The sequence below is a fragment of the Diabrotica virgifera genome, chromosome 2, assembly GCF_917563875.1.
Source record: "Diabrotica virgifera virgifera chromosome 2, PGI_DIABVI_V3a".
Lineage (NCBI taxonomy): Eukaryota > Metazoa > Arthropoda > Insecta > Coleoptera > Chrysomelidae > Diabrotica > Diabrotica virgifera.
Genome location: NC_065444.1, coordinates 157,441,180 through 157,455,615, shown reverse-complemented (window position 1 = coordinate 157,455,615; position 14,436 = coordinate 157,441,180). Strand labels below are relative to the sequence as shown.

Genomic DNA, 14,436 nt, shown 5'->3' with positions numbered 1-14,436 from the left:
ACTCTGGTGTCCAAATCTGTTAGTATTTGTAAACGTACTGTTTTTCCAAACCCTAACTGGTTTCAACACCGTGGTGTCATCACGCGCTAGCATCTGTAAATGTACCGTTTCTCCAAACCCTAACTGATTTCAACACCCTGGTGTCTACACACGCAAGCATGTGAAGGTGAAATTTGCTAATCATTTTAGGCATCATAAGAGTATATAAATGAAATAGTAGAACCTAAAAGAAAACGTTTGAGCGCTATGCCGTCACTTTTCAGTAGCACATGTGTTGACAGTGGCGCATCAGATTTTCCACTTTTAGACCAGATAAATAAATTAGTTTTAAATTGACGGCATTAAGACGTAAGGAAGATATTACAAAAATAATACATACAAACTATATGCCGTACAAAAATAATGGTCCTGCAACGTAAAAGAAATTTCATTTTCTACATATTTTCACTGGCGGAAAAAATTATAGAAAACTGTACGGCATGCATGATTTTAAGTAAATATATTTATTTTAAAGTTATATTTTACTATGCCGTACAAATTCATTAGCCCAAGTGCATTTTGATCCTTGCGCAAGTCTTATGTTTTAGGTAAAATAAGATAATATATTTCAGGCACCCTAAAACCAAAAAATTTAGCAAGTTATATATAAAAATATTTTTCAAATTATCATGCCGTACATTTTGAATGGCACATGACGTTACAGTAAGAAAATAAATTTTCCGTTTAAGAGTTAGTAAAAAATGCCTGTACCGCATTATTTTCCTTTTCAAATTTATTCAAAATTAACTATTAAAAAGATAATCCCGTATAAATATTCTCGAAAACCGTTTGTACATTCACTGTAATAATTTTTTTCATGCATTTTTTTTTTAATTTTTGTACGCGCGGCTACGACACAATTGGTTTTGCGAACAAATTTTTTTTTAACTTTAAATAAAACCTTATATTATATTTTTAAAATAGTTCAACACACAAAGGTGATTGATACAGAATAAGCCTAAATTGTAAAATTTATATTAATTTTTATTTTTATAATATTATGTATTATTTAAAAATATAATTTATCTAAAAAAACAATCAAGCTAAAAACCATTTTGGGCACCATGAGAATCTATTAACTTAAATAACTATTAAGGCTATGGGTACATAATTCGCGAATATTTTACGTGCATCCCTACTTTTTTTTGTCTTTACACGGCAAATTACGTGTAGTAAAATTCACACTGGTATGAATATGTAAACATTACTAGAATGTCATTCCACTTGAAAATGTCATCATTAATTTAGAGAGATGGGTTTTGAATGTTCTTGGATAACTGTTATTTTTATAATTGCAAATTATTAATTCAGTTAATAAATGTGATAATTTTTTCACTAACTATGTATTTAGTGATTGTAATAATTTATGTATGTTGTCAAATATTTAAAATTGTCACTGATTGTCAGTGTCTGACTGACAATATATGCTGACAATATTATATTCGGCTGAGTGCGTTGTAAGACAAAGATAGATTTGAAAAATATTACCACGACATTGTGTTCATTTTTTTCGAATCCTGAAAAAACCAATAAATATTTTTGAAAAATTTAAACGCAGAATGAAAGACTAAATTATTACCGAGGGCCGAAAGTCCCTTAGAATAAATAAAAAGTTTATTTTGAATGATATATTTGAAACTAAAAATCACACTAAATTTTCTCTTAGTTTTTCACCCCTGTAACTTATTAAAATAAACACTATAGAAGTTCTCAGGGACTTTCGGCCCTCGCTAATAACGTAATCTTTCATTCTGCGTTTAAATTTTTTTTAAAATACTTATTAGTTTTCTCAGGATTCGAAAAAAATGAATCCCCATTTGAATAGCATTGCAGCCGAAAATACGTACCGATCTAGGTACCGCTGCCCTGCAGTTAGATTGTGGCTAGGTTAAGTAAGTCCGGAGCAGTCCATTTAAGAAACTAGGGGAGGTAGTCATATATGAAATCGACTCTTGGATAGTATTATAATAATTAATTGTATTATGAAGACTCCAACTATGATTCATCCAACCAATTATGGCTGGAATTTAGTTAATAATAAATATTTATTTAATTGGTTTGTTGGAGATTAAAACATGTAATAAAAAACTAGGCGTTCAATAAGGATTATATATTTTTTTGATGTGAAATTGAAATTATATGTATTGGATAATTTTTGTTCAGGGGAACCTCTAACCACTAATCTGCGAATTCTGTGCACTTGTGAAAACCTGTTTCACATTTAAATTGTGAAAGTACATAGTACATTTAAATATTCAGAAACTGGAATCAATTGTAGTATTAAACCTATTTTGAGAAAATCACTAATGTTTAAAATTTTGTCAAATTTTGTATGCATAAGAATGACTAGCAGTTTGACAAAAGAGGTTTATTGAAAAAAATCAAATTGAAGCATGTTTCTCTCGATAAACCACACTATAAATGTTTCATGATTTAAAGGCAATATGATTTTTCAACATTACTTTCTTCATAATCTGATATGAATGCCGTACAGGTAAGTATTGCGAATTTTTGGATATACAGTGAGCACGTAAAGGTTGGAATAAATTCATTTTCTCGAAAATAGACGATTTTGGAAAAAATCCCTAAACTGGTCAATTTTTATTATTAAATTGCGACTTTTTGGCATATATGTCATACTAGTGACGTCACCCATAAAGGGATGATTACGTCATCGATGATTTTTAAATGGGAAAAGGGGTAGTGTGATTGCTCATTTGAAAGGTCATTTAATTCTCTATTCAGTAATATAAACATTTATGAAATTATTTGTACAGGGTGACCAAAAATTTTTTTTTTAATTAAATTTATTGACATAAAGAGAAGAACGCATGTAATTTATTTAGTCCAAAATACATTTTACTGCTCTCAAAAAACAGAAAAAAATGTTAATTTGAAAAATAATCATTGCTTTTTGCTTAAATTAAATGTTCAAACTGTCAAGAGGAAGGTGGGTGGCGGCTTTAATATTGAATTTAAGCAAAAAACAACATTTATTTGTCAAATATACATTATTTCCTGTATAGCAGTAAAATGTATTTTGAGTTAAATAAATTACACACATTCTTCTTTTTATATCAATAAATTTATTTCAAAAAACTGTTTTGGACACCCTGTATAAATAATTATGTTAATGTTTATATTATTGAATAGAGAATTAAATTACCTTTCAAATGAGCTATCACAAGACCCCTATTCTCATTTAAAAAAGTTATAGATGGCGTCATCACGCCCAGATGGGTGACGTCACTAGTATGATACATATGCCAAAAAGTCGCAATTTAAAAATAAAAATTGACCTATTTCGGGAGATCTTTCCAAAATCATCCAATCTCGAGAAAATGAATTTATTCCAACCTTTACGTGCTCACTGTATAGTAAAATTGAGACTAAATCATTTAAATATATTTTATTACTGTCGATAAATGTTCCATTAAAAATAAACGGCGTTATATTTTTTCATCATCATTTAGATATTGTTAACGTTAAAAAGTGTGTGCCGCACAGGAATATATGATTTCATAAGGTGATGAAAATTGCTTGAAAAATCCTACTTATTTTGGGAAACCCTAAAGTTAAAAATGTACGGCATGAATATTTTCGTCATCATTAGCCATATAATATTTTAAAAATGTGTGGAAATATTAAATAGTATTATAGTAGCTGGGAAATGAATTTTCCAAATAGTAAAATTGAAAAAATAATTTTTTTTTAACCATAAATTTTTTTGTGTCCTCCTTTTTGTAGAGCACTTTCACATAAAGTTTATAAACTGTAATAACTATCTTCTAAAATGTATGCCGTTCAGGAAGTAATAATTTTTCAACACAAAAAATGGCGTTTAATATAGAACACTCAAAATTATGAAATAATAATTTTTTTCGCGAAATAATTTGTACGGCACTTATGTATTTCATACTTTTACAGTGTAAGTAATACCCTAAAATTGGTGCCGTACTTTTCTGAACAATTTTTTCAATAGGGGTTGAAATGAGGATATTTACAAAAGGGTTGAAACCATTTGCGCCAGTGCATTCGTACGGCATAGTAAAATATAGCTTTGAAATAGATATATTTACTTAAAATTATACATGCCGTACAGTTTTCTATAATTTTTTCGTCAGTGAAAATATGTAGAAAATGAAAATTATTTTTACGTTACAGAACCATTATTTGTGTACGGCATATAGTTTGAATGTCTTATTTTTGTAATATCTTTATTATATCTTAATGCCTACAATTTAAAAATAATTTATTTTTCTGGTCCAAAAGTGGAAAATTTGATGCGCGACTGTCAGCACATGTGCCACTGAAAAGTGACGGCATAGCGCTCAAACGTTTTCTTTTAGGTTCTACTATTTCATTTATATACTCTTATGATGCCTAAAATGATTAGTAAATTTTTCCTATACGGCTCTTAGGGCCGGTTGTTCGAACGCTAATCAATAATGATCACTATCAAATATTTAATTACTGTCACCAACTGTCAATGTCAACTTCTATTGGGTTGCTGAAAACATAATTGACTATAATTATGAGATTAGTTAATCAATTAACATAACAATTATTAACATAATTGATTAAGTAATTTCATATTTGTAATCAATAATTATGATTTCAGCAACCCAAGCAAAGTTGACATTGACAGTTGGTGAAAGTAATTAAATATTTGATAATGATCGAACAACCGGCCCTAAGGGCCGGTTGTTCGAACGATAATCAACATTGATCACTATCAAATACTTAATTACTGTCACAACTGTCAATGTCAACTTTGGTTGGGTTGCCTAAAACATAATTATTGATGACAATTATGAACTTAGTTAATCAATTATGTTAATAATTGTTATGTTAATTGACTAACTAATCTCATAATTATAATTAACTATGTTTTTAGCAACCCAACCAAAGTTGACATTTACAGTTGTGACAGTAATTAAATATCTGATAGTGATCAATATTGATTAGCGTTCGAACAATCGGCCCTTGTCTATGTTTGTTGATCCGCCTTGCGGATATATTCGAAGTGGTTTTGAGATATTTCTGTTTTTACACGAATTTTATTTTACATCTGTAATGCCCGGTTGCACCAACACATCTTAAGCTTAAGTCGAGAATATCATAACAATTAACTTAATATAATTATAATATATTACAATAAGAATACCATAATATAATAATAGATATAATTGATAATAAGGTAAGAATCTAAAATTATGGTGCAACGTAAGTGATACTCAAGGAGGCCCTATTTAGGAGGTTATAAAAAGTAGAGCTTAGCTAATCTGGAACTTAAGATCTGTTGGTGCAACAAGGCATTAATTACTTTCCCAAATATAACCTTTCTTAATTTTAGATGGTTTAGAGGGTTCTGATGATTATATGTTGACTTCTTTCACAAGAATACCTGACGGTAAATATGTTTCTCTAACAAGTGGCAAAACACTTACCTATTTGAACTGGCATAGAAACCAACCCAATGGCGGACAGGAAGAATGTATTGGTCTTCACAGAGAAGGATCTGAATTACAGTGGCATGATGTGTCGTGCTGGAGCAAATATTATTTCTGTTGTGAAGTTGTTTGGTCAAATAGAGAACAGGATTTGTTGCAGGATTTAAATAGTACGCTCCATAAGCAAATTCATATCGAGCTTAATATAAGTTAAGAAAAGGTATCTGGTGTAAGAGAACACTTCGACTGTCCCAAGTAGAATAAATGTAAGCGTCAATTCGAAAAATGTTCACCAGAGTAGAAAACGTAAAGGTCTCAACTTTTCAAATTTCTGATTTGTTAATAAAATTGAACAGACATTAATTTAGCAAAAAATAATCTTGTTTTTTAGTAAATATTTTTATGCCTGTATTTTATTTTCTCACTAGGTTTTGAACACATACAGTGTTTTTATTTGGGAAACCTGAAAATATAGCATCTCACTTTTTAAAGACATTAAGTACTACAAATGATACTTTATTCAAATTCCTTTAACAAATATATACAGCGTGTCCCGAAAAGATTGGTCATAAATTATACCACAGATTCTGTGGTCAAAAATTGGTTAATTGAACCTCACTTACCTATTTACAATAGTACACACAAAAAAAGTTACAGCCCTTTGAAGTTACAAAATGAAAATCGATTTTTTTTCATATATCGAAAACTCTTGGAGATTTTTTATTAAAAATAGACATGTGGCATTCTTATGACAGCAACATTTAAAAAAAATTAAAGTGAAATTTGTGCACCCCATCAAAATTTTATGGTGGTTTTGTTCCCTTAAACCCTCCCAAACTTTTGTGTACATTCCAATGAAATTATTATTGTGGCACCATTAGTTAAACACAATGTTTTTAAAACTTTTTTGCCTCCCAGTACTTTTTCGGTAAGCCAGTGTTTATCGAGATATTTTGAATATTTTTCGAATTCACCACATATTTGTGTATGGTTAAGTACGATTTATAGAGACCTGTTGATAATCTGAAAATTTATTTATAATTTAAATTTTTAGGTATATTTTGAAGAAGAAGTCACATCTCGATAAAAGGTGACTCATTAAAAAAAGACTGAGAGGCAAAAAAGTTTTAAAAACACTGTGTTTAACTAATAGTACCACAATAATAGTTTAATTGGAACGTACACAAACATTTGGGGGGTTTAAAGGAACAAAACCCTCATAAAAATTTTATGTAAATTTATTAAAAAAGAAGCCGCATCTCGATAACAACTGGCTTATCGAAAAAATACTAAGAGGGAAAATTTTTTAGAAATGTTGTTTTTAACTAATGGTACCACAAAAATGAATTTATTGGAACGTACACAAAAGTTTGGGGGTTTAAAGGAACAAAACTCCCATAAAATTTTTATGGCTTGGATAAATTTCACTATAATTCTGTTTTAAGATGTTCCTACTATAAGAATGATACGTGTCAATTTTCAATAAAAAATCTCTAATAGTTTTCGATATGTTGAAAAAAATTGATTTTCATTTTGTAACTTCAAATAGCTGTAACTTCTTTTATGAGCATATTTGTACTAAGGTAAATTAGGTTCAATCGAACTATTTTTGACCCTAGAATGTGTGGTATAATGTACGACCAATCATTTCGCACACCCTGTATAACAAATTGCAACAATTTAATGGTCAATGTCTGGGTCATGTAATTACTGCCATCCAGGGTTATGGAAAAACTTGTGCAATTGGATCTCAGAGACTGAACAATTACGCCAAAACGATTTTCCGTTTTCAGGCATCAAAGAAATAAGTTTCTCTATTATTTCTGTATGCATATACAAATTATATTAAATTTTCTATGTAAACAAATTATATTATACATTTTTTAATAAAAAATTTCCGTTTATTGTTATAACTTTGTTTTATATAATATTTAGATTGTGGTTTAGTTTTACAGCTTGTAGTTTTTGTATTAATTTGGGCTATTATAAAGTTATTTTACTCAAAATACAGCCAAGTTACAAGAGAAAATTGACTAAATTCTGTAATTTTGCAATGTTTTTGCACTAATTTTGCAGCAACCGTGGTTCTAATTATTATTGGTCAAGGTTTACCAAACATCATTTTGTAGATTTTTTTAAAAGAACAAAATGCATTTGGTAAGGATGATTTATATTTGTCATTTTACGAATTATAATAAACAATTAAATGGTTTATAATAAATTCTCGTTACTTCCGACGCAAATCCAAGTTTGAAATTCAAATTAAGCCGGTCAAAATATATAAATATACATGTATATAATATATACGTGCGTGTAGTTTGATCCGCCACGAAACTGTCATGGTTTTAATAAAGTTCTTTATCAATCTCTTACCTTTGAGTATGGATGATTCTCCATACGAGGAACCATTCTTGTTCTGATTTCATAATATGAACATATTTATTATGTCTACTATTAAATGAATTATTCGATTTTTATTCATATTTGATAATTAATAGGTAACAACCAGTTGAATTTTAAAAACATATTTTAAATAATTAATGCAATAAACTTCAATAATTTATACACGACAAATTTTCTACTGCACTCATCACAATAACCGTCAATAACTAACAAACAACTAAAAATTGCTTTGGAGACATCGTTTGAGGACATTCGTTTATTAGGCCAGGGTAATAAGACAAAAATATACCCTGTTTGTGACACTCGAGCAGCCAGGGTACTGAAGCGTTTTTTCGACAAGTAATACCTATAGGAACAAATTGTAACTATTTCCTGCGTAGGATCTGGCGGCCATTTTTATTTATAAACAATTAACTGTCAAAAATGGCATTTTTCCCTTGTTTTTTCAAATCAATGGAAAACAGTGAAACTTATGATTTTTTTGAGTACAAATATCATTGAGATTATGGAAAAAGCTTTAAAATGACATATTGCAAACTTAATATACCCATTTATTATTAATATAATTGCGAAAAATGGTCGGAATTGCAAAAAAAATTATTTTCGCAATAGCTGCTGTAAAAATTAGTGTACAGGTTTGAAATTTTTGTCAAATGAGGGTTTTTTGGTGCTTAATTCGTGATCAAAATTTCAAAGCGATTCATTCAATTGTTTAAATTTTATTCGAATTGTTTATCTCAGAGAGCATTTTTTTGGCACTAACACAAGTAAGAAAAAAAATGACGTTAGAACCATACCACAGGTATCAAATGGAAGAGCATGAGCTATATTTTCAACTTAGTTTAAAGAAAGCGAATAAAAAATGCTTTTATTAGTAATAAATAATTATGCAAAAGTAACGTAAATCTTTCCTTATAAACTTTTTGAATAACTTTTTCCAAAAAAATTAACTTTTTTAAACTGTTTTAAGTGCACAACTACCAAGTAATGTTATTTATATCATAATTAATAAAAAATTGTAATAAATATATATAATTTCTTATATAACAAAATAAAAAGTTTATAAGGAAAGATTTACGATACTTTTGCATAATTATTTATTACTACTAAATGCAATTTTTATTCGCTTTTTTGAAACCAAGTTGAAAATATAGCTCATGCTCTTTCATTTGACACCTGTGGAATGGTTCTTTCTTCATTTTTTTCTGACTTATGTTATTGTAAAAAAAATGCTCTCCGGGATAAACAATTTGAATAAAATTTAAACAATTGAATGAATCTCTTTAAAATTTTTATCACATATTAAGCACCAAAGAACCCTTATATGACAAAAATTTCAAAGCTATACTCTAATTTTTACAATAGATATTGCGAAATTAATTTTTTTTGCAATTCCGACCATTTTTCGCAATTATATTAACAATAAATGGGTATTTTAAACTTTGTAATATGTCATTTTAAAGCTTTTTCCATAATCTCAATGATGTTTCTACTAAAAAAATCATAAGTTTCACTGTTTTCCATTGATTTGAAAAACAATGGAGAAATCCCATTTTTTGACAGTTAATTGTTTATAAATAAAAATGGCCGCCAGATCCTACGCAGGAAATAGTTACAATTTGCTCTTATAGGTATTACCTGTCGAAAAAACGCTTCAGTACCCTGGCTGCTCGAGTGTCATGGAAAAAACCTTATTACCCTGGACTATATGACTTCCACAATTTTGGCCGGTATTCTTTTTTGTTTAATTTTCCGTAATATAACGTTAAGTCAGACTCTGCTAAATGCTTTGGTGTGGTCTATGAAGCAAATATATGCGGGTTTGTTATATTCTATCGACTGATCTTCCTCTTGTTTCATGACAAATGTTGCGTTCGTCGTCGACCTGTCTTATCTGAGTCCTTGCTGTTCTTCCCTGTTCTTTATCTGTGATTCCAATTTATCATTTAGTATGCGTGTGAATAATTTCATAGTCGTATTTAAAAGCGCTATTCCACTGTAGTTGCCTGAACATGGTCTTTGTTCTTTCTTAAAAGTCGGCATTGTGATACTGGTATGCCAATATTGTGGTAGCTCTGCTCTATCTAAGATTTTGTGAAACAATGTTGTGAGACAATTAGTGAGATATATATATATATATATATATATATATATATATATATATATATATATATATATATATATATATATGTATATATATATATATATATATATATATATATATATATATATTGTCATGATTTTAAGATAGCAAATTGATAGAATAAGTTAAATAAACAATTTAATGATTTTGCACTGCCCAAAGCAGTTAAGTAAGTATCTTGATATAGGTTTTGTTCGAGAAACGTGATTGGTTTGGAGAGTTGAATAGAATGAGAGTACTAAAGGAAATTAAAGTTAAAGTTGCATTTTAATTAATTTAATAGTTATAGAACGAATTTATTTAGAGTTATACAGTTTAAGTAACAAGAAAGTTTGAAATAGACCGTACTATATAAAGGAAGCTATTTAAAAGGCATTGAATGTATGAATTTGTTGCTAAACATGCAATAGTTTGAAATTTAGTCTTACCAAAAGAATAACTTACAAATTTGTTCCATGATGACCTTGTTTCTGTTTAATAATCATAAAAAATTACTTTTTTCTAAAGATCACTTGGAGGAAATGTTCATTGATGTACTACGGTCTCCATGATTTGGTTAAGTTTATAAATTTATGAAAGTATCTTAGAAGAGGCTCCAATCTAAAAATTTAGAATAATAGTTAGATCAATTTTAGATTTTATTAATGTTAATTTGACAAAAATGTTGAAAATAGTTCATTAAAGTTGTAGGTTTGGGAATTGTCAGAATTCGATATCAATTTTAACAAAGAAAAATGATTTTCTGATATATGGCTAATGCACTATCGATTGGTAATTTATTTCTGAATAATATGAAAGTTATTTCAGTACTTTATATGTATTAATAGTGAAAATATTTGGACTTTAATTTGTAGAGGTAGTGATTAAAGGTATAGAAAGTGTACGGACAGTGTTCGCATTAAGTGGTTATAACAATTTATTGGGAGTATCCTCAAATATGCAAAATATATGAAAAGAATCTATAAAGTTCAATGAATTTAATTCTTTAATTCAATTTTACTCAAATAAGAGAATAAAATCACCATTTAGGCAAATATTTCCAAATTTTAGATAAAAAATACCATTTTGACTAAATGTCATAATTTGTAAAATTATTTCATTGGTTCATTTAAATTTCCAAAGCATGAATTATTAATTTGTTTAAATATGATTGGCTGTAAAAAGGAAGCCAAGCTTAAAAAATTGAATTCAAGAGGAAGCTTCTAGAGATTCGAAGGGGACAGACGCTTTGTGAAGCTATTCCCAAAAGATTTTGATTTTAAAACAGAAATTTCGGAAAATGTAATCAAAAAAGTATTCAAAAATAAACATTAAGGGTTACTTTTCGTATGGAAAGTGTTTTTAAGCAGATTGGACTTTAAAATCCACTTAAAATGGGATTGTAAGCTGAATGGACTTGGGAGAGCCTGGATTTCAACAGAAAAGCAGCATCTGGAAGTGTTGGAAGATAAAATAGGGCTTCGATGGACAATTATCAGGTGACATTATAAAACTATAACATGATATCATGATTAATTAGAAATTGAAAAGAAAAGCATGCATGATCAAAATAAAAAATTAATTAGTTTAATATCATTTACCGCTTTGGTAAAATAAATTTAAGAGAGAAATATTCTTTACTTACATAAATTGGTTTATATTCCATAACCACACAAATTTTCAGAGTCATTGACCTTCCATTTTGTTTCATATGCCTTCATGTGGCGAATAAAAATATATATAAACCAGAGTATGTATCATAGACATGTTCTAATATTAAACATTTAACACTATTCTGTGTATTTACCTAAATTGATGTTGCATTAAGCGTATTTTTTTTATTTCACTTAAATATATTTATAAAATTTTCCATAACAGTGTGTTCTTCAATCTTTTTGGTTACACATTTGCACAATTTTGTCCTTAATCCCTCTTACAGAATTAATTTCACCCCACACCTCTAAAGAAAAGAGTTTCCTGCAATATATGGATTCAAACATCAACTGAGCTGGTAGGTACAATAATTTCTCAATAGATGGCGCCCAATAGATTCAATACAAATCAATAAATAAAATAAAATGCAATAATGATATAACAAAAAGTGTTTAATAATATAAATAAAATAAAAATAAATATAAAATAATTAATAAAAATAAAATATAAAAATAAAATATAAATAAATAAATAATAAAATATTAAAAATATTAACAATTCAAAAATATATAATAATTGTCGCAACCAACGTGGGGCGATAAAATAAATATAGGACAAAATTGTCAGATTAAGGTCAATTATTATAAAAAATATATAATAATTCCAACGTTATAGATAAAATATATAATATCCCAACGTTGTGGCACGAATAAATAGATAAAGGGCAAAATTGTCAGATTAAAAATAAAAGTTAGAGTTTGATATATAAAAATACAAAATGGCGGATGGACGTAGATCTGTTTCGAAGACGACACAGGGAGAGGAACAGAAGGAAGAGAAATCTGACCTTGAAAAATTTATGGAATTAATACTAACAAAAATGGAAGAAAATAATAATAAAATAGAAACAAAATTAATTCACTTGGATGAAAACAACAAGAAAATGAGAATAAAACTAGACGAGACTAGTCAAAAAGCAGAAGGAAATAGTAAATCATTAGAACAAAAATTAGAAGAAAATAGCCAAAAAGTAGAACAAAAATTAAAAGAAAATAGTCAAAAAGCAGAAGAGAATAATAAATCAGTAGAGCAGAAATTAGAAGAAAATAGTAAAAAATCAGAAAGAAACAATAAATTATTAGAACAAAGATTAGGGGAGAAATTAGAAGAAACATTAGAGAAGATGGAATATGAACTTGAGGAGACCTCTAAGAGACTAGAAGAACAGATTGAACAAAGGGTAAGCAGGAGTATTGGAGAAGTAAAAATGTTATATGAAGAAATGATGAATAAACATGAAACATTAGAAACAAAATTAACTTCTGAAAATCAAGAAATAATAATTCAAATACAACAGCATAAAGAAAGAATTAATATGGTAGAGGAAGATATGGAAAAGGAAGCAGAATGGACGAACAAGAGATTTATGATGGTAGATGAAAATATAAATGAAATAAAGAAAGAACAGAAAACATCTAAAGAAAAGGAGGATCAATTGGAAAATAAATGGAAGATTGAAGTAAAAGAAGTGAAACAAGAAATAGAAAAAATGGAGAAGAAAATAAGAAATACAACAAAAGGAACAATAATACACACAATTGAAACCTCAGATAACAGGATATATTTCAATGGGGATTATAAATCACAACATCCAGTACCATTCATAAAGATTCTCATGACAAAATATTTACAGTATAATGAGTTTGATGAATTTAGGGAGGTTATAAGAAACCAATTAAGAGGAGAAGCATTAATTTGGTATACAAATGTGGAAAATGAATTAGAAAATTTTGAGCAATTTAAAACAAAATTTTTAGAATTTTTCTGGGGACGATCTCGACAACAAGTAGTAAGATCTGAATTGTTCGGAGGAAAATATAACTCTAACTCGCGAACAAGTATGCATTTATATGCTATGAGATTATTTAGTGCTGCCCAATATTTAGATGGCAAATTGACAGAGAAAGAGTTGATTAGCCATATAATAGTTCATTTTGAAGATCAAATTGAAAATATTAGACTAAATTTTAATTTTACAGACTTTAACATGCTTTGTAATTTTTTAATAGAAAAAGAAAGAGCTTTGCAAAACTACAGGCAAAGAAATAATAATAACAATAATTCACAAAACTTTAAGGATGGTAATTTTAATAATAATAACCAGAGAAGTCAAAATAACAATAGATCAAATAATAACAATAATAATGAACGTGGGGGTTTTAATAGTCAATATAATAATAGGGGAAATAATAACAACAATAGAAATTATAATTCTAATAACAATAGAGGGTACTATAATTATAACAATAATAGAGGTTATAACAATAATAGGAATAACAACTATAATAGATTCAATAATAACAATAACACAGATAACAATTCTTTTAATAATCAAAATAACCACAATAACAATTATAATAATTCCAATAACAATGGTAATAACAAATTAAGACAAGATTACGACAACTCGAGTTCTGATCAACCTCCAAATAGTCGTGGTAACAATGATAGGAGGGCACGGTTTGAAGTCAATAATGTAGTGATGGATGGTGATGATTCAGGTCAACCATCAATGTCATCCGGACAGATGGAAACATTTGAACCGGGTTTTGTAGATCGCACCAGCTAGGCAATATTGCAACCAAACTGTATGAACATCATAGGGGATTTTTGGACATGGGAGCTCATGTAGTATCTAAAAAATTCAGGGGATTAATTTTTATTAGAATTCAATTTTGTGGTATATATTTTAAAGTTTTATTGGAT

At 28.4% G+C, this 14,436-nt stretch overlaps 2 protein-coding genes across 2 annotated transcripts in view; both read left to right on the top strand.

Moving 5' to 3' along the window:
* The window catches only part of LOC114336474 (snaclec coagulation factor IX/factor X-binding protein subunit A), a 31,185-nt gene extending 23,780 nt beyond the window's left edge, over positions 1-7,405 (top strand). The window contains exon 4 of the mRNA XM_028286848.2: positions 5,396-7,405. Within this exon, the coding sequence (XP_028142649.1) occupies positions 5,396-5,706 (311 nt within the window). The 3' untranslated portion in view covers positions 5,707-7,405. The remainder of the gene's footprint in view (positions 1-5,395) is intronic.
* A 5,043-nt stretch (positions 7,406-12,448) lies between these two features.
* LOC126880839 (uncharacterized) overlaps positions 12,449-14,436 on the top strand; it is a 47,767-nt gene continuing 45,779 nt past the window's right edge. Inside the window, exons 1-2 of the mRNA XM_050644907.1 lie at positions 12,449-12,659; positions 12,720-13,362. Of these exons, the coding sequence (XP_050500864.1) occupies positions 12,449-12,659; positions 12,720-13,362 (854 nt within the window). The remainder of the gene's footprint in view (positions 12,660-12,719; positions 13,363-14,436) is intronic.